The sequence below is a fragment of the Gordionus sp. m RMFG-2023 genome, chromosome 1 (assembly GCF_954871325.1).
Source record: "Gordionus sp. m RMFG-2023 chromosome 1, tfGorSpeb1-WG-v2, whole genome shotgun sequence".
In the NCBI taxonomy this organism is placed as follows: domain Eukaryota; kingdom Metazoa; phylum Nematomorpha; class Gordioida; order Chordodea; family Parachordodidae; genus Gordionus; species Gordionus sp. m RMFG-2023.
This window is the reverse complement of record NC_088775.1, coordinates 4,363,840-4,384,994: the sequence shown is the minus strand read 5'-3', so window position 1 is coordinate 4,384,994 and position 21,155 is coordinate 4,363,840. Positions and strand designations below refer to the sequence as shown.

General features: G+C 29.5%; 1 protein-coding gene across 1 annotated transcript in view; it reads left to right on the top strand.

The window, feature by feature from the left end:
• The window catches only part of LOC135930576 (uncharacterized), a 34,667-nt gene that overhangs the window by 8,877 nt on the left and 4,635 nt on the right, over positions 1-21,155 (top strand). The window contains exons 3-5 of the mRNA XM_065467435.1: positions 6,190-6,299; positions 13,886-14,008; positions 20,829-21,075. Of these exons, the coding sequence (XP_065323507.1) occupies positions 6,190-6,299; positions 13,886-14,008; positions 20,829-21,075 (480 nt within the window). The remainder of the gene's footprint in view (positions 1-6,189; positions 6,300-13,885; positions 14,009-20,828; positions 21,076-21,155) is intronic.

Sequence of the window (21,155 nt, the reverse complement as noted above, 5' to 3'; positions counted from 1 at the left end):
AATTACTATTTTTGATAATTCCTTGAATTAAAAAATATCTTTATAATAAACAATACCCCGCTTCCCTCTAGTGCTCCTGTGGAGTGCCTATTTAGTATTACAAAACAGGCCTTAGGGGAGAGGCGTGGATGTTTGTTAGATTCTAATTTAGAAAATTTATTACTTTTAAAAGCTAATAAAAGGTTATAAATATTTTGATAGATCATAATATGAAATGATTTTGTTTAAAAAAGTATTTAAAATATAAATACAAATATACCTTTTAAATTTAATAACAAAAATAACCTGCAAAAATTTTTTAAAAAAAGAATTTTTATTACAAATATCTGACTATTATAAATACAAACTCTAATTTTCCCAACAAACAATTTGTTCCAAATAATTCAACTATTACAAACTTTTATTTCCAATAATCATGGAAAAATTAATAATGATTTTTTAAATATTTGTAAAATACCATTATCAATTTTTTTTTTAAACTTAAATAATATTTTAATTATTAACTATTTTATAAAATTCTAAAAATTTATTTAAAAATATGAACATCGAAAATATTCCAATTATATTTTATCTGCAAGGTGATACATACAAATATATAAAGTATATATTTATTGTTGCAAGTAGTAAGCATATCACATAAATTATGACTAATATCGCCGTTTTAGCCTGCATATTATAAACTTTGGCATATTATATTTAGGGATGTAAATTTTCCCGCCAAGCTATAATCAGGGGAAATTAGGAAAACAACGGAAAATTTCTTAATACTTTACAGGTCAATTATGAATTTTCTTCTTCTTCATGTTTTCTTAAAAACATAGACTATTAACATATTATGTAAACATATGTGGTATAATTTCAAATTATTTTGTTCGTTACCTTTGTTTGAGGATGATGAAAAAACTCAAGATTATAGCTCGAACATCTAGAATCAATCAATTGCCCCCCCCTCTCCCTTCTATAAACTGGAGATTTGCTCATATAATAACCAGTTTCCTGTAAATCCTATTTCTAGATTTATGAATATTTCAAAAAGAAGACCACTTTTTTTCCGGTGCTACACTGTAGTCGATGTCACCGATAAATGTCTTTCAAATTGAAACCCGCAATATTCTCGGATCAAACATATGAGATGTACACCCAGCAACCAAAAAATAGCCCCCGATGTTTTTATCATTAAATTTTTCGAATCCCCTTCTGCGAGAGATTTGATATTGCTTTAGAATTGCTAAATATTTCTCTGATATGAATAAATGTCCGAGGAAGCGTGTCATTTTTCCGCTTCCGCTGTCTATTTGTGTTACAAATAGCTTCTTTTTTTTTAAATTATAAAATTATAGCTATGGAAGATGTTTTAATAAACCTTCATTATCAAAAAGAGTTAGTCTTTTATCTCTATCTATCTGCAAAATAAAAATATCAAGTATTGCTATATTAACAGGCTATTTATCATCTATACTATTTCTGTCCAAACGAGTTGGCCTAGACAACTTCAATCTGAGTTGTTGTTTCCTTATATGTTGATAAAAGAATGTACTTTTGGGCTTTCTAAAAAAATTTGAATTGGCAAAATATTTTATTTGCCATGTTCTTTTAAAGCAAATTAAGTCAGTGAGCTACACACCTCAGTGTATGCAATAGTTTGATATTTATTTTTTTACAAATACTCATACTTTTCTTCAATTTAGTAAATTCGTTTGACATATATTCCTTCGCAAGTATATTGGTCCCTGTTTCAATTGATTTATAGAATATTTGGTTGCTATCATAAAATTTATAATGCATTCCCACCTTATATTTGTCCACCCGTCACTAATGATGAGGGTCAAATTCTAATTTGGTTACTGTATTTTTAAAATCCTTTCAATATTCACCTGTTTAACAAATTTTTATTAAGGTTTTAAGAGATTGAAATAATTTCTTCCAATACGCATATTGAGTTAAAAGAATTGACCATTCAAAACCAAGACTCTTATCAAATTCAATAATTAATTTACTTTGCAGATGACACACTGCCAATATATTTCATTAAATTGTTTTGTTTGCTTTGTATTTTTTTTGGAGGGGGGGGGGATTAATTGATTCAGCTTGATATATTCTATACTAAAAAATAAGTTTGTTATGATAAAAAAGGAATTAATTCTATTTAATCCATATCAAACTTTTGATTAACCACCAAATAAATTAGAAATATTTCCTTCGGGTGAACATTACACGAGATCGTTTATTGTTCTAGAAACTAGAATATGAGTGAGAATAATCGTTTTACATACACAAAATACAAAATATAATTATGAATTTAATACCACGAGGAAAAAAAAAGATATTTTTAGTAAAATATGATTAAAATTCCTGAAAAATATGATATTTGTAGAATACAATAGGGTGGGGGGAGTTTGATAATTTCCCCGGGAAATATTTCATATGGGTTAGATTCTAATTATATTGCATAATAAGATGAATGTTTATAGTATACCTAATAAAAATGATAACCATATTATTTAATAAATATAAAAATGATTATACAAGTTTTTCGAATTAAATAAAAAAAATATCATTTAATCTAAGCATATTTTAATAATGTTATTGAAACGGGTCGATTTGAGCCGAAATGAATTTTTAGCCAGAAAAAAAAATTGCTTAAAACGTCGAGATTTTCCCTAATAGATGTTCAAAAACCTTTGTGCCCATCCATCTATGAGCATTGCGTAATATTTTTTTCCCATATAAAATATTTGAGTTAGCCGTTTTTTTAAAAAATCGATTCAAATCCAGCCATTTAAACACCACTGTAATTAAATAGCGGAAGATGGCTAAAATAGAATTTATATTTTAAAAATTATTTAGCTTAATTTATCTGCGTTCATCTCTTAAATCACTTAATAACTAAAATTTTAGCCAAAATTACTTAAGCTTGGAGATTTTGCTCATATATTATAGAAAGGTTTTGGAGACCTTTTTGGCTAAAATCTTGATCGGGTCTCAGTATGATTTCTCAGTTGTCAGTATTCGTAATTTGAATTTGACACGTTTATTTTTTATAATGGATTCCACTAGGAAATTCCTTTTTTTTAAAAAAAAAAAAATAAGGAGGCTTACCCACCCTTTAGGATTAGGGGTACTTTTAGTTCTTCTAAGAATGGAGACAGCTGTTTTAGTAGACTTTGATGTACTCTCCTCTTTGTTTACCTTGAGATTGTAATAACATATACAGGTTGTACTCATGTGCTTTGTCTCCAACCCTAATAAAAGGTAAACAAGGAGGAGAGTGCATCAAAATGACATAGGCGTATATATATCATCTTATGGTGGTGTATCACTTCCTCACTGTAGTAATTTGAGGATTATATTACGTCACTCCTCTTAATATTTAATTTACCTCGTGGATCTTCCCATTTTATTAAATTCGTATTTTATTTTAGTGGGAAATCAAAATCGATGATTAAATTCCAATCAATATTTATAAATACTTTCATTTTTTTTAAAGAATTAAGATTCATTCTTATCGCAAAGACAGTTGTGTGTGTTGTGTATGTTTTCTTTGTGTTATATTATATATCTTATTTAGTAAAAAAATTGAAAATTCTAACCTAATAATATTCGATTCGGAAATTGATTTTTATTAGCAATTACTATTTTCTCAAAAATATAATTTTATTCTATTTCATTCTTCATTAAAAAAATAAAAAATATTTATCGAGAAAAGAAAATCACTTATTTATTTGATTTATTTTTACATATTTTTTATCAAATTATTGTATATTTTTTTAATCTAAATACCAACCAAACAGATGTATTAAAATAAAATGAAATTAAACAATATAATTATCCTATAATAAATATTTATTTTTTTTTAGAAGATTCATTCAAAAAAAAAATTTGACAATTTTTTAAAAATCTTTCGGCGGAGAAAATTCCATTTTTATTCTCTAAAATCCAAAAGGAAAAGTAAAATATTTAAATTTTTTTGTTAGTGATTAAAAATTGAAAGGAAAGGTAAGGAAAGAAAAGAAAAATAATTTTGATTTTATTTTTTACTCCCCAAAATTAGTGTTGCTAAACGGCTAACTCCATCCATAATTTAGCCGGAAAAATATTGGCTATGTCTTGAGATTTCGCTACTAGATGTCCAAACCTTTGTGTCATCTATGAGCCAAATATCAGGCCTTCTTTTGATTGCCTACTAAAATAATATCAGTTTTTGACTTTTAGGTAAAACTTAAAACTATTCTTCATTATTTCAAAAAATTATACGCTTTTCAAAATTGATTTTTGTTTATATTTTACATATACAAAAAAAATAATTATTTATTAGTTAGAATTAGTTTGTTATACGATCTTTACTTCCTTAAAACTAAATTTTAAAAATAGTATAAAATCAAAATTATATTTCCATTCTTATTTCGGGGCAAGGCAGGGAGGGGCAAAGTGGAATCGGAACTAAATTTATAATATATATTTTTTAAAAGAATGGGGGTAGAAAAGGAAGGGACAAAGTGAAACCGGATATATTATATAAAGAACACAAAACCGCGTAAATAATTTATTGAACGGGTTTCAAAATCTGGAAACTTGAAATCTGTTTTTTTTAAAGTAAATTGACACTTATTTTTTGTTAAGTAAATTGACACTTATTTTGTAAAATCGACATTTTCTTCTAAGATTTGGAAACGGTTTTACTTTTCTTGTGGAATAGAACGATAATACATATATATTTATTTTTCTTTTTTCCAAAATTCAATCAATAACAAATTTCATTTATTAGAAAAACTTACTTATAAAAATTATAATATTTTTATTCTTGACGCCGCTTAAAAATTATTTAAAAAAAAGAAAGAGAAAGAAAGAAAGAAACTAATGGCGATTAAACCTCCCCTGATGATTAAACTTTAAAATGATTTAATTATAGGCTATGTATGTTAACTTTAGGTTCCGCCCTGTTCGACCTTTGTTAAACTGCTCGTTTTAGCCCCCCAAAAAATTACGCAAATTTCGAGATTTCGTTAATAGATGTCCAAACCATTCGGCCATCTATGAGCAAAATCTCTAAGCTTGCATAATATCTTTGGCTGCGTTAGCATCGTTATAATGACCTATGGAGTTTTGAAAGAATTTTTTTTTACTACGAGTCCCTCCGAAATTTTATCTAAAAATAATTTTGTACGCTCATTTTTATCATGGTTTAATCGAAAGGCCCCTTTGAAGTATTTTTTTTTGGATAACTTGACTGAACAGACAATTATTTTCGTTATCCATTTAGTATACGTATTATTTAAAAATCGCGAACCCTATCCCCGAATCCTGTGTGGTTTAATTCTGGATTTAGCTTAGAAAAATCCGGAAAAATTTGGCACGGTAAAAGCGGAGGGTGAGAAGCTTCTCTTAAAAACTCGCAAAAAAAAACAAGATAATTTTGATACTGTTTCCCGCGTTTGACACACGATTACATCTCTTAATTTTTGCAATATCTTTTTATACAATTTTTAAACGGGCTGGCTCCCTTTGTATAAATTAGTATTGCTTAAACGTCTCGTTTTGAGCCCATTTTTTCTTAACAACGGCTAACTCAAAATTTTATCCGGAAAAAATATATTATGCAAGCCTTAAGATTTGGCTCTTAGATAACGCAAAGAGTTTGAGCATCCATTAGCAATATTTTTTTTGTGTGCTAAAATATTGAGTTAGCCGTTTTTAAAAAATTGGCTCGAATGGAAGCAATTTAACAACGCTAGTCTAGTATCAAATGATTATAATTGTTTATAAACTTCAAAATTATAAGATCATATAATATATTTTTTTGTTTTGAAGGCAACGGAGTTTGACCAGTCGTTCATTTTTTAAAGGTTTCGAATTATTCCCTTATTTTTAGCATAAATTTTTATCGTCGTGCCGCATCAATCCTTTTCTTTTTTTTTTGGTGTGGACGCGTTTTCTTACGTTGGTAAAACATCAACGCCAAAATTTTATCTAAATGCGATAACACCCCATAACCCTCCCAAACCTTGGTTTATTAATTCGATATCATCCCGGACCGAATTGGCCCCGGCCAGTCCGGCCCGTGAAAAATTTCGCGCGATTTCCCCAACCCTAAAAAAAATATTTTCCTTGAGGGCTTTCGCGTGTATATCTCCCGATTTATTATATTATTAGAATTTGAAATTATATTTTGTTTTTTTACGAATTTTTAAGGGACTTTCATCTATCGGACCACCCGACGAAATCATTAACCTAGGTATAACTGAAGTTGACAAACATTTATTTCGCGAATACTTGGCCGCTTTGAAGACACAAAATTATAAGTATAAACTGAACGGACATCTTAATATTTTGATTAATTAAAATTAACGAGAGTTTAAAACCGAACTTTTAAAAAAAGAGATCCGGTAATGATTACGGTCTCAAAATTAATTTTGACACGGTTCCTAAGCTATCAAATTCTGGCTCCGGTTTCAAAATGTTTATCAATCAATTTAAACATATCCCAAGTGACATGCAGGCCCGGGCTCCTAAAAAAAGTCGGATTTTAGAATTTCGGACCGGGCTTAAATATCCGGGCCGGGTTGGGCTAGGCTTAAAAATTCTTTTTTGAATTGTATCATTTAGTTGAAAATTGTTGGGCATTTCAAATCAAACATCTCATAGCCCACCTCTTTCAATTTAAATAAATTTTAGCCCTTTAACAATTATATTATTTGAGAAAGATAATGTGACATTTTAAGTCAGTATTGTGGACCGGACAAAATTTTCGCTAAGTTCTGATATTTCATTACGGGCCTAGACACTAACAGGCTATCCCAGACCGGTTCGACTGGGCTTGGTCCAGATCTGGTATGAATGGAAATTTCTAGTAAATTGTTATATTGTGGAAATAATTTAAATAAAATCACTCGAGTTGGTCAAATGATTCAATCTCTTCGATAGCATTGAGCATTAATAAAGAAACTATCCCCATAGGAGTCAGTGAACTATTGTCCTTGTATGGCCGAAAACGCAGTTTGCATGTCATCTGCATTATCGTAATAGAAGAAATGGACCAATCTTGTTTCGTGTATAAACGGAATGGATTTAACTTAAAATTATAAAATCTCATCCTTATCACATATCCGAGAAATCGTAAAATTCTTATATGGTGGCAACGTATTCCGACGTTTACAATTCTTATAATAGTCTCAGTTTATAGTTACAATATAACAGAGCGATTTCGATACATCATGATTATAAGATGTCCATCACGCTTTGAAATCAGGCAACATCGCAATACTTCGACGCACAAATCCATTCCGTTTATACACGAAACAAGATTGGTCCATTTCTTCTATTACGATAATGCAGATGAGATGCAAACTGCGTTTTCGGCCATACAAGGACAAGAGTTCACTGACTCCTATGGGGATAGTTTCTTTATTAATGCTCAATGCTATCGAAGAGATTGAATCATTTGACCAACGCTACCAGATAAATTTATTAGCTTGTATTATTCAATTTTATATACGTATATAAATATATTTTTTTTCCCGTGTGATATATGATATAAATAAGATGTGAAATAAACGATCATTATAAATAATATACATTATGAAACCGTTAGTAAATACAAAAAATTATATAGTTGACGTACCGGCGTTTACAGGGAACGTTGAGTTTTTTTTAAAAAGATTCGATTAGCCAATGGACGGAAGCGGAAAAAGCGAGTATTTTCACAAACAGATTACCAGAAGACGAGTACTTAAATCTAGAGGTAATCTGTACATCGTCCGAGTTTTCTAATCTTACAAATTTAATTGAGAAGTTTAAACTTCTACACCCTGAAAAATCTATGAACAGTTACAAGGTTGATTTTGCGGCGGCGGTGCAAAATCCAGGTGAAAAATTTCAGGCCTGGGTAACTCGAGTATGTGGTTTAAATACTAAATGTAAGTATAAAGACTTTGAGAGAGCAATAGAAAAAATAAGGCTTTCATCGATAAGTAAGAAAATCAGGCAGAGAATTTCTAAAATGGAAAATATAAATATAGATATGATACTAAAGGCAGCAGCAGATATAGAAGAGAAAGAAGCGTGTGACAATATTTTAAGTAAAATTGTTAATATAAAAATTGAAGCAGGAACCATGGTGAAAGCGATAGATGAGGTCGAAGTCAAGAGGATAAGTTCGAATAATCAACTGGTGAAATACGATGGTAACAATAGATTGGCATGTACTTCAAATGATAATGGGTTTAAACGGCAGTGGACACCTAGATGCGATAATTGGCAGTTTCAAGGAAACAATTATGATTCACGTTATCGTAACAATTTCAATCTGCGGTATCAAAATAACTTTAATCATAGATATTAATATAATGACAGAGCGCCAAGATCGAGATTCAATAATGATAATTATAACGATAGGCGTAATTATGACAGATACAATGATAGAAATAATAATGATTCAAGATACAGACCAAGATATAATCAGAATTACGATCAAAGTTATAATCGTAACTACAATCAGAATTGCAACCAAAACTACGTATAATAATAACAGATACCGAAATAATGACAATAATCAACGGTGATACTCAAATAAAGTAAATACGGTCAATATAGAAGAAATAAAGGAAATAAAGGATGTAAATTGTGATAAAATTGAAAAAGAAGAATATAGTCTTTTTAATGTGGATATAAATAATCTTGATGATGATAATAACAAAGCGTATGACGCATATAAAATCACGATGCACCTTAATGATGTGCCAATTGAATTACAGATAGACATGGGGTCAAGATTCACAATACTACCAATAAGTGTTGCAAGAAAAATTGGTATTAAAACATTAAAGAAATCAGAAACAAAACCTACGGGCTACGATGGGAGAATTATAAAGGTGTTGGGCACCGTTGACATCAAGGCAAAATATGGGAACAAGACAGAGACCTTGAACATACACGTAGTGCAGAGCAATAAAATACCGCTGTTGGGTAGGACATGGTTAAAAGTGTTTGGCAACATATTAGATCAATTTGTAAACCATGTCGAAGAAAATTATGTTGATGCAATACAAAAGATGATAAACGAATGTAAAACCAAAGTTGACAAAAAGCCTATAAATCGCAGTTATGTTAAACTTTATCTTAAACAGGACGCTATACCAAAATAATACCGCCAAGACGAGTGCCATATAAACGACATGATTTGTTAACAAAGGAGTTGCAGAAGTGGATCGATGACAAGATAATCGAGCCAGTGGACAACGTACGTTGGGCGAGTTTGCTCACACCTGTTTATAAGAGCGATGGTACATTGAGGCTTTGCTTAGACTTCAAGAGCACAATCAATCCTGCACTGGTAGACTTCAAATACCCAATTCCAAGAATCAATGACCTTATATCAAAGCTGTCAAAAGGCAAGAAGTTTACAAAAATAGATTTTAAGAATGCTTTCCTTCAAATACCAATTCATAAAGAATCAAGAAATCTTCTCACCATATCCACGCATAGAGGCTACTTCAGATTCACCAGACTTCCTTTTGGTTTAAAGACATCATCAGCTATCTTTCAGCAGACTATGGATAAAATTTTTGGTGATTTAAAAGACGTTATTTTCTACATTTATGACTTATTAATTACTGGTGATGATGACGAAAAACACATGAAAAACATAAAATTGGTTTTTGACAGAATCTCAAAATATGGACTAATACCTAATTTTACGAAGAGTATATTTTTCAAGAAAGAAATACGATTTCTAGGACACGACATTGATGATAAGGGGATTCATCCGAATGGAAAAAAGATAAAGGCCATTACGGACATGCTAGTACCAACAACTAAAGAAGAACTAGCAACGTTTTTGGGCATGGCTAGTTATTACCAAAAATTTTTATGTAATTTTGCGGATTTAGCGGATCCATTATACAAGATAGTAAATAAAGAAAATTTTTTGTGGAATGACGTACATCAAAGATGTTATGATGATTTGAAGAATCTAATTAGTACACCACCATCGTTAAATTATTGCAATCCAGATTTGCCGATAGGTATCGCGACGGATGCTTCAAAAAAAGGTTTAGGTGCTGTATTATTTCATATAGAAGGAAATGGCAAGGAGATGCCTATAGCATACGCATCGAGAACTTTATTGAAAGCAGAAATTAACTATACAAATATCGAGAGAGAGGCTTTAGCAATAGTATATGCAGTGAAGAAGTTTCAGGAGTACCTCATAGGCTCCAAATTCGTCATTATAACCGACCACAAGCCACTCGTTTACATATTTACAAAAGGATTAAAAGATAACACGTCAATATCGATGAGATTGCAAAAGTGGAATTTGGCTATGGGAGCTTACGATTTCACGATAGTTCACAGAGCTGGTAATCGCAATACAATACCAGACTGTTTATCAAGATTACCACAAAGAAATACTGAAGAGGGTATACAAAATATAGAAAATAATGAGATTACTAGTGATTTATGGGACATACCAATTAACTTTCAAAGAATAGTGAAAGAAACAAACGATGAGGATGAATTAATGGAAGTAATAAATAACATCAAACATGGTGAAGACATAAAAAACAAAACATACAAGAATATGGAAATGGAGTTGAGTTTGGTAAAGAATTGCCTTTTTAAAGAAAACCGAATCATAATACCGAGGAAAATGAGAAATGAGATGTTAAAAGATTTACACAAAGGACATTTAGGCGCAGGCAAGATAAAATTATTGGCGAAAGATTATTTATGGTGGCCTGGTATAAATGCAGATGTAGTTCAAGAGGTAAAAGAGTGTGAAGAATGTAACAAATGGGCAGACAATCCACACAATATACAAAATCCATGGAGAATCGCGACTAAAATTTTTGAACGAGTACATATTGACTTTGCACAGTTCAGAGATAATGATTACATGGTATTTGTGGATGCGTATAGCAAATTTCCAATAATAAAGAGAATGAAAAATATTACAACAGAATCTACTGTGAAAGAACTGATGAGAATAATAAGTCTATTTGGAATACCGTATAACATCGTGACGGATAATGGCACCAATTTCACTAGTCACCTATTTAAAAAATTTTGTGAGGATCATGGAATAAAACATATTTTGACTGCTCCACATCATCAACAATCCAATGGTCAATGCGAATGTATGATTAAATCAATGAAAATGAGCTTGAAGAGAAATATGGAGAATAACACAAAAGTTAACGCCGACATAGCTTTAGAAAATTTTTTGTTTAATTATCGAAATACTCCAAATGCGACGACAAATATGATACCAAGCAAATTAATGTTTTCAAGAAGTATAAGGACAAAATGGGATTTACCTATGGAGGAAAAAGATAACGTATTAAATCGCAAAATAACAGTAACGAGAAATATCAACGTAGGAGATAAAATTTGGTATAAAACGTTCAAGGAAAACATGTGGGATAAAGGACTAGTAATACATAAAGATGGAAATTTATCATACAAAATAGATACTGGACATAATATAATAAGAAGACATTTGGATCAAATAAAAATAAGATCGACAAGTAATGATTATACGACGAGTGAACGAGTATTTAGAGGGGGAAGAGGTCAGGAGCAAAATCAAGATAAAAAGAAAGAACAAGTTCAAGTTCAAAGCCAGATACGAGATCGAAATCAAATAAGTATTCAAGAGCCAAGTCGACAATACAATTTGAGACCGAAGAAATTCATTGATTATAAATAAACTATATAAAATAAAATATAATTTTTTTAGTTAAATTTGATGTTAGAACGAAAAGGTACATGGACTTGGAATAAATAAAGAACTTAGGGATTACCTCAATATACGATACGAATGATGGGTACGATGAAGGGGGATACTAAAAGAGAAGGAAATGTTATATTGTGGAAATAATTTAAATAAAATCGATCGAGGTGATAATGAAATATTTTATGTAAAAGTTAAAATCGATTTAAATGTAAAAGTACAAATCAATTTAAAGGTAAAAAGTTAAAAATGATTTATAACGATAAAATGTAAATAAATTATATTTGAAAGACATATCTGTAGGATATTGATATATTATAATTTTTTTGTATGTATTGTTATGTTTTTTTGTTATATGATAGTTTTTGAAATTTATATGTTATAATAAAAAAAGATAAATTAAATTTTTGTGTTTTAAATGTTTAAAAAATGTGTTAACTTAAAATTATAAAATCACATCCTTATCACATATCCGAGAAATCGTAAAATTCTTATATAAATCATCCAAAATATTGATCGAATAAAGTAGGTTTATTTATGTAGGGAAAATATTGTAAGCTCAAAGTCTTTTTAAAAAATTTTTCATTTTTATAAATATTCAACTGGACATTAAGATTACCATATAACAGTAAATTCGTTTTTTCTGTTCCCACTCCCTCCCCTTCCTAATTATTTAATAATCATTTGACTTAGTTATAAATAATAAAATTTAATATTCGAATTAGAGGCCTACAAAACCCGGTCATTTTATCCGGCTCTAACCGGATAGTTATTTATTTTGAAAAACATTTTAAATCGCGCGGAAACCGGGCCTTATAAAAATGAAATTCATTCCCGGGTCGGGCTTTAAAATTTTTTTGCTATTTGTAAGATCTTTAAGATTTTAATTGGTAACTAATTTTTTTGTTTTTTTTTAAGTAGCAAAAAAAGGGTGAAAATGTCGATTTTCTTACCTTAAAAAAAATATAATTATATGAAACATTTATGAAGAGCCTTACGAATTTTTATAGAAATTTAAAACACCGAAGAGTTCAATTTTATTGCTTCGCTTGACACGAAATGCAATGATGCAGTGTTCAATAATTCGTTCATTCACTGCCTAATATTTTTCAATTTTTTTTCGAAACAATTAGCTAAAACGAAAGCCGAAATTATTTCAAATGATCCGAAATTTGAAAAATAATCTAAAAAGAAAAAGAAAAGGGCAAGAAAATTTAGGGAAAAAGTATTAAAGAAGAGTAATTAGAAACCTTCCGAACTCACCCCTCGATTCTATTTTTGAGGAAATCTCAAATTCCAAAAATATGAGATTTTATTCTCTTATTTTTAGATGTTATGCATTTTTGAATTTAAGAATATTCAGCTCGTTTTATCTTGATAAGTAAAAGGCGCTTTTCTCTCGCTTTTAAAGTTCATTCTACAATTGTAATTTGAGATCTGCAAAAGTAAGCCCAGCCCGAACCCGGCTCGGTCCGAACGGATTTCTTGCCGGGTTTGAAAAATGAGGCCCGATGCAGATCACTAATTGTAATATTCAATCAGGCTAAAAAAAATGATAATCGGGTCGGGGCCTAAGAATGAAAGAAAAGAAGTGAGCGCAATCACTTCAATCAATTATTGTTTTTTTTTAAAATTTATATCTTTTTGAACTTCTCATTAAAGCAATGCCATAGTTAATATTATAACCCTAACTCATTCGTGAGCAGATTAAAAAAAATTGCCTAAAAGTCTGAGTTAGACTCCCTAATTTAGATTCTCTTACATTTTAGAATTAAATTTATATTTTTTTTAAACATATAAAAAATAATGTGGGAAATATTTAATATCATCCATCGATATTATATTGAAGAATTTTCTAATGGGAGGAGGGGGGGGGGAATATATAATAAATCTCCTATTTTAATAATTAACATCGTATATCAATAAAACAGCTGTCTCCACTCAGAACATAGAGTACTCCTAACCTTAAAGGGTGAGAGATGTATCCTAATACTAGTTCTTTACATCGGCATTTATCCTTCCTTTGTTCATAATTCCATTAACTTTATATTATGCTATAAATTAACTCCCATATATAAAACAAATGGCTGGCCATTCATAAATAAAACGCCAGTTTTAATCGGCGTTTTTTTTTAAAACAAAAATTTAATTACACAGAGGAGACGAATACGATTTATTCCACCACAATTGTAATACTTTTACCGATGAAGTCTCGCGTTTTCTAACAGGACGATCTATCCCCTCACGCATTACCGAAGTACCCAATCAAGTTTTGTCCAGGTTTTGCCCATCATTCATGTTTATCAATGACCGGGGATATTATGAGATTTATTAATTAATAGATTAAAAAATATTAATTTTTTGCTAAAGTTATTGTCAAAATTTTATCAATAACTTTTTTTTCTTATATTTTATTTTAAATTTTGATGTTGATTTTCTCATTTTAAACATTTGCGTAATTGGAGCACTCCAATTCTAGACCGTCGATATAGAAATTTACTAAACAACGATTTATTTATATTATATTATAATCCAAAGAAAAATTTAATAAGTAATATAATGTAATATAAAAAATATATAACCCCAACCCGATAATAGTTTAAAAAAATATATATAATGACTTTGTTATTTACAAGCCTGGACCTAATTACACAAATTGTCCAAATATTAACGTGGGCTCGATTGAGGGTTACTATAAAATAATTATTTTTTATTCCAATTTTGTGTACATTTTTGACTCCAAATCACTAAACGATTTGTGTGTCATCAAATGATCCTATTCATAATACTATTACCTAGAAATTCTTTTTTAGGATGCATTAAACCTTGATATTGAAAAAATTAAAACTTAAACGAAACCATTTGCAATTTACCGTTATTCAAATATATAACAATTTAAACAGTTTTTAGTTTCAATCATAAGTTTTATTGATAATAATAAATGGAATAAAGTTTACTTTTTAAGTAATAATTTTCAAAGTTCTAATGGCTAGAAACTTTCAACTTGGTAGTTCTTATTATTTTAAAATACAAAGTCTTTATTTTTTTTTTACCTTTTCAAAACAAATGATTTTACAATATAACATCTTTATTTTCTTGTTTCAAAGGAAATTTTTCTAAAAAATATATAATTATAATAATGACAATTTTTTAACCTTTTTCAGGTTTTTATATCTGATTATTATTTTTTTTTTATAATAAATATTGAAAATATTTATAATAATGGTCACGATGAGTTCGCGAAACTTTTAAAAAAAATATTAAAAACAAAACTCAAAAAAAAAATATCATGACTCACACAAAAAAAAATTATATTAATTATGATTAATAAATAAAAATATTTACAACACATTAAATAAAAACCTTTGAACACAAAAAAAAGTTGTTTTACAAAGACGAAAAAAGGGGGGGGGGGTTTGTAAATAAAAATAAAAAGTAATCATCTATTATTCTACACATGTTCACATAAATAAAAAAATACTATGATGTTAAATATTTTAAAAGTTTTATTCCATATATTAATATCGAATTTTAATTATTCTCGAAATTCTATTAAGGAAAATGATAAAAAAATAATTGTTTTATTATAAAAAAAAAATTGTAATATTTATTCGGGTCCCATCACATCCTTCAACAACTCTTGAATCTCATGTTCTAATATATACTTCCTTTCTCCCCTGGAAAAATCTGGAATACGCGGCCAGAAATAAAGTCCCACGCATATATATATACGACGATCGGGAATATAAATTATTATTGCTAATTTATTATTCTACGATCAATACGCCGTTCTATCCCAGAAATTTTCCAGGGTCATAACAAATTTGTATTTAATATGTCCACCATTGTAACATCACCATTTTGTATCAATGCGCAATAATTACTATATTAATTATCAATACTTATACATATATATATTACATATTGATTATAAAGGATATATATATAAACAATAAAAAGATTGGCCCGGCGAGGCCACGGGGTCAGATGGTGACAAATCGACCGTAGGCCACTCCTCAGCGTAATAGGCCCTGGGACTCGCCTTCGCCGTTTCTTCTCGTAACGGCTCTATAATCGCCACCGTTGTATCTATTGGGAGAATTTAACCATTAGAATAAGTATTTTCCGAGGATATGTTAATGAGGATGGGCGCCCAATCTCGCCTTCGATTTGCCGAAACATAGTAGACCGATCGCCTCCAATACGCCGGAACAGAGTAGCTAGATCTCCCCCGGTCCAAAGGGGAGTATCCGGGATAATAACGAATAATCGAGATCACTCCGAGTTACCGGAGCCCCGGCACCTCAGCACGCGCCCGAGGAGGAGACGCTCTTGTTTCTTATGTGGTTCGCCTAATCATTTGCAGATGCGGTGCCCCCGTGGGCCAAATCGTAGACAAAACTCGAATGATAATAGGGAAACGACGCGCCTCAGAAGCCGAAGCCCGGGAAGGAGCGACGCCCGGCCAGTTAGGACCATTTTACCGCCTTTAACGATAGGGGTAATACCACAACAGGATCAATCCATAACTGCGACGGGGCGACCGGTGGCGATTATAGCCGTTACGAGAAGAAACGGCGGAGGCGAGTCCCAGGGCCTATTACGCTGAGGAGTGGCCTATGGTCGATTTGTCACCATCTGAGATTCAAGAGTTGTTGGAGGATGTGATGGGACCCAAATAAATATTAAATTTTTTTTTTATAATAAAAAATTTTTTTTTATCATTTTCCTTAATAGAATTTCGAGAATAATTAAAATTCGATATTAATATATGGAATAAAACTTTTAAAATATTTAACATCATAGTATTTTTTTTATTTATGTGAACATGTGTAGAATAATAGATGATTACTTTTTATTTTTATTTAGGATCCCCCCCCCCCCTTTTTCGTTGTAAAACAACTTTTTTTTTTGTGTTCAAAGGTTTTTATTTAATGTTTATTAATAAATAAATAAAAATATTTACAACATTTAATAAATATTAAAAATATTTATAATAATGGTCACGATGAGTTCGCGAAACTTTAAAAAAAAATATTAAAAACAAAACTCCAAAAAAAATATTTCATGACTCACACAAAAAAAAATAATATTAATTATGATTAATAAATAAAAATATTTACAACACGCCCCCAATTTCAAAGTTCTAATGGCTAGAAACTTTCAACTTGGTAGTTCTTATTATTTTAAAATACAAAGTCTTTAATTTTTTTTTTACCTTTTCAAAACAAATGATTTTACAATATAACGTCTTTATTTTCTTGTTTCAAAGGAAATTTTCTAAAAAATATATAATTATAATAATGACAATTTTTTAACCTTTTTCAGGTTTTTATATCTGATTATTATTTTTTTTTATAATAAATATTAAAAATATTTATAATAATGGTCACGATGAGTTCGCGAAACTTAAAAAAAAAAATATTAAAAACAAAACTCCAAAAAACATATTTCATGACTCACACAAAAAAAAATAATATTAATTATGATTAATAAATAAATATATTTACAACAATAATAATATTATTAACATAATTTTTTTTAAAATATATAAAGAGCAAATAAAAAATTATTTTAAATAATAATGCGCCCTCTAGCGGATTAAAATATAACGAATTATATATTTTTATTTATTTTTAATAATTTTTAATTTAATTTTATTAAAAGATTTAGTTTGTCTATTAAATTGATTAATGAAAATATAATTATCGACTTTTATTCTTTTTTTTCATTAAATATAGTAATTTAATTTTAATTACTTGTTTATGCATTAAGTATAGTTTTAAGCATATTTGAGAAATGTATAATCAAAATATCATCGGTAAATATTATAAGAAAATAATAAATTTTTTTTATATGGTAAAATTAATAAAGGTAAAAAAAATATAAAAATATAATGTGCGAAAGAGGGTAAGGGATAAAAGAATGGAAACTAGGAAAGAGAAGGGAGAGAGAGAACTTAGACATAGGAGATTATTCAATGGAAGAGATGAAACTTAGGTAGTTAGAGCGAATGATGGCGGTAGCAAGTCTTTGTCGTAAGAAAAGGGACTCTTTAGGCTGATCGGTTTTTTCCCGAATCCGTTTGCCCAATTCTTTAAAAAAACTTAGAGCTTTGCTACCGAAGGTGGTAAGAGTAGAGCAGGCGATGTATGAATAAGAAAGAGGGGTCTATGGAACTATATTTGATAGTTTTACGAGTTTCTGCTAGAGCGAGGGCATCGACGTTGTGGTTGGATGGTGCATTTGGGTCTATGCAGGTGAAGTCCCAGACTAGTAGCTGGCCCCTTGACCAAGGAATCAAGGACATTCCATCAGGACGTTTTCCGTCGGATCTAAAAATGCCGTTGTTCTACCATACCAATGCAAACACTGCGAAACCAGCGTCGATCGCAAGGGCAGACATTGCCTCCATTGCCGCTTTTGCCGAGGCCGTTTTCCACGGCACACCAATTGCAATGACATCATATTGCGCGCTCTCAAATCCGCAGGCATTTCATCAAGACTTGAACCGACCGGCATTTTTAGATCCGACGGAAAACGTCCTGATGGAATGTCCTTGATTCCTTGGTCAAGGGGCCAGCTACTAGTCTGGGACTTCACCTGCATAGACCCAAATGCACCATCCAACCACAACGTCGATGCCCTCGCTCTAGCAGAAACTCGTAAAACTATCAAATATAGTTCCATAGACCCCTCTTTCTTATTCATACCTATCGCCTGCTCTACTCTTACCACCTTCGGTAGCAAAGCTCTAAGTTTTTTTAAAGAATGAAATGTATAATCACCGTAATCAAGAAATAAACGTTTTCATTAACGATTTTTAAGAAGATCACAACCTTTTTTAATTTACCAATTTTTAATCAAATTATAAATTATTTCTTACTCTGTTGAGTAAAATTATTGTATTAAAAAAATTTAATATTATTTTAGCATTTAAGTCAAATTTATTTAATAGAATTTTCCTCCATATTTCAGAAAAAAAAACAGAGTAGGATGAATGAAATATTTGAATTTGAACAAGTTAAAAATCTAATAATATGGTAAGAATGAATATTATTAAATTTAAAATCAATTAATGTTTATAAGTTAAATTAAACTAATTATGATTTGTGAGTGTTAATAATAAAGTAGTAAGTCAAATTTATTTAATGGAATTTGCCTTCATATTTTAGAAAAAAACAGTAGGATGGGTGAATTATTTTTAAAATTTTATATTTTAGCATTTAAGTCAAATTTATTTAATCGAATTTTCCTCCATATTTCAGAAGGAATTTTCCTCCATAATAGATTTAGATCTTATTGAGTTATTAAGTCACTCTTAAGTATTTATTACAATTAATACGGTGATTATATATATAGATTATCATGGAATTATAAATATTTTTAGTATAATTCATATTCAAACCAAGCAATCTTTATTTATTTATTATCATGGAAAATATAAATATTTACAAACTAACTAAGCCCTCAATTTAAAGATATTTTATTGAATTCCATTTTTAATTCCAATTTATATTTAACAAGTAATAAATACTTATTACAATTTAGATATACTTTCAATCTCCTTATTTAATGGAATTTACCTCCAAATTTTAGAAAATTCACTGAATGTTCTCCTTTATTTAATAAAAAAAAATTTCCTGTAATAGTTCATGATTTTTTTATTCTCGTCATTCTTGATGGGTTATCAACTAGTTATTATATAACTACATTTTTGTAATCAAAATCAAGTTTGCACTTTAATGATGTGTATATCGATGTATAATATTTAAGAAATTCCTACTGTTTTTTTCTGAAATATCAAATTCCATTAAATATATTATTTATATATTTTTTTAATACTTTAATTATTTTATAAAAATTATAATTTCGTTATAGACAATTTATATCAAGGTAAGTTATAATTATAGTAAAAAAATATAATATTAGTAAATCACAATTATATAAAGTCATTAATTCTTGCTATTTTTTTTATTGATTGAGATTCAAGTTACCTTTTAGATCTAACATTATAATAGGCAACAAAATGGCCAAAGTCTCTACTATGCATAGGATGTTCAATTACGTGGTTTCGGATATTGAAAAAATAAAGCTGAGATAATTGTATTTTACTATGTTTATGACTATTCGTTGGCGTAGGTAGAATCTCTCGTTGGGATCCTCGGTCCTAGCAGAGATCCGTTTTCCTAGCTCTTTAAAGAAGTCTAGGGCATGAGAGCCGAACGACTTTAGAGTAGTGGCGATTAATGGTAGGAATATATAATTGGCGGGAAGATATGGCGAATATTTAGCTAGTTTATTCGCTTCGGCATCTAGAATTTGACTTAAAATAATATTAAATTTTATTTATATAATAATTTTACTTGACAGTGTAAGAATAATGATAGTTAAATTAAGAAATATCTATAAACATTAATTGTTAGAGAAAAATGATAATTTATAATTTGATTTATTTTGTATCTTCTTAAAAATCGGTAAATTTAAAATGGTTGATGAATTAATTAATAAAACAAAGAAAATAAATTTAAACCAATGAAATAAGAACTTAATAAGCCAAAAAATAATAGCAAAATAATAACATATATAAGAAAGATTACATTATATTACAAAATTTAATATAGAAGGTGGCTGTGGGAAGAACGTTTGACTTTAAAACGATAAGTCATTTCGAATCCCGTGATGTACAAAAAATTTTCTTAACATTTAACATTAGAGAGATATAGTCTCCATCGATTTATTTAACATTAAGATGATAGGAAAAATAAAAATTAACATTAAGATGATAGGAAAGTTGATAAGAAAAATAAAAATTAACATATATACGAAAACGTTCATTTCTTGATTACGGTGATTATATATATAGATACTCTTTATTTTTTGATTTTCTTTTAGGTTTATTGCATTTTTTATAACTATCAATTTAGCATTTTTATTAATTCACCCTTCATATGGTTTTAAAGAAGAAAAAAAAACGACCCCCTTCCTTGTATTCGCAAAATTCAAAGAAATAATCTTTCTGCGTTTTTGTTTGGCACGCCTTTTCGCCATTTTATCTTACATTTGCTAAAAAATAAACAAATATAAACTATTTGCGCAGTCCGTTCGGTCCTATCCTACAATCTTACCTCGAAAATATAGACATCGAGTGTTCACCGTCTCCGCCACCTCATTCATCCCAACATTTTGGTTATTGCGTCATGAGCCAAACAAATAATAATACCGAAAACGGTCCCACCGCGAACGCCAATTCGCTCAAGGAGAAACCCCGCAAGACTTTAGAGGACCCTCCTTCCATAGAAAGTTTCCAAGACGAAAATAAGCCGGATTTATTTGTTGGAATAGAGGTTAATCTTTATTTTCTTTCTTAATCGATCCCGCCTTGAGCCGACTCACAGACAGATTACTGAACTAACTCTTTTTTTTT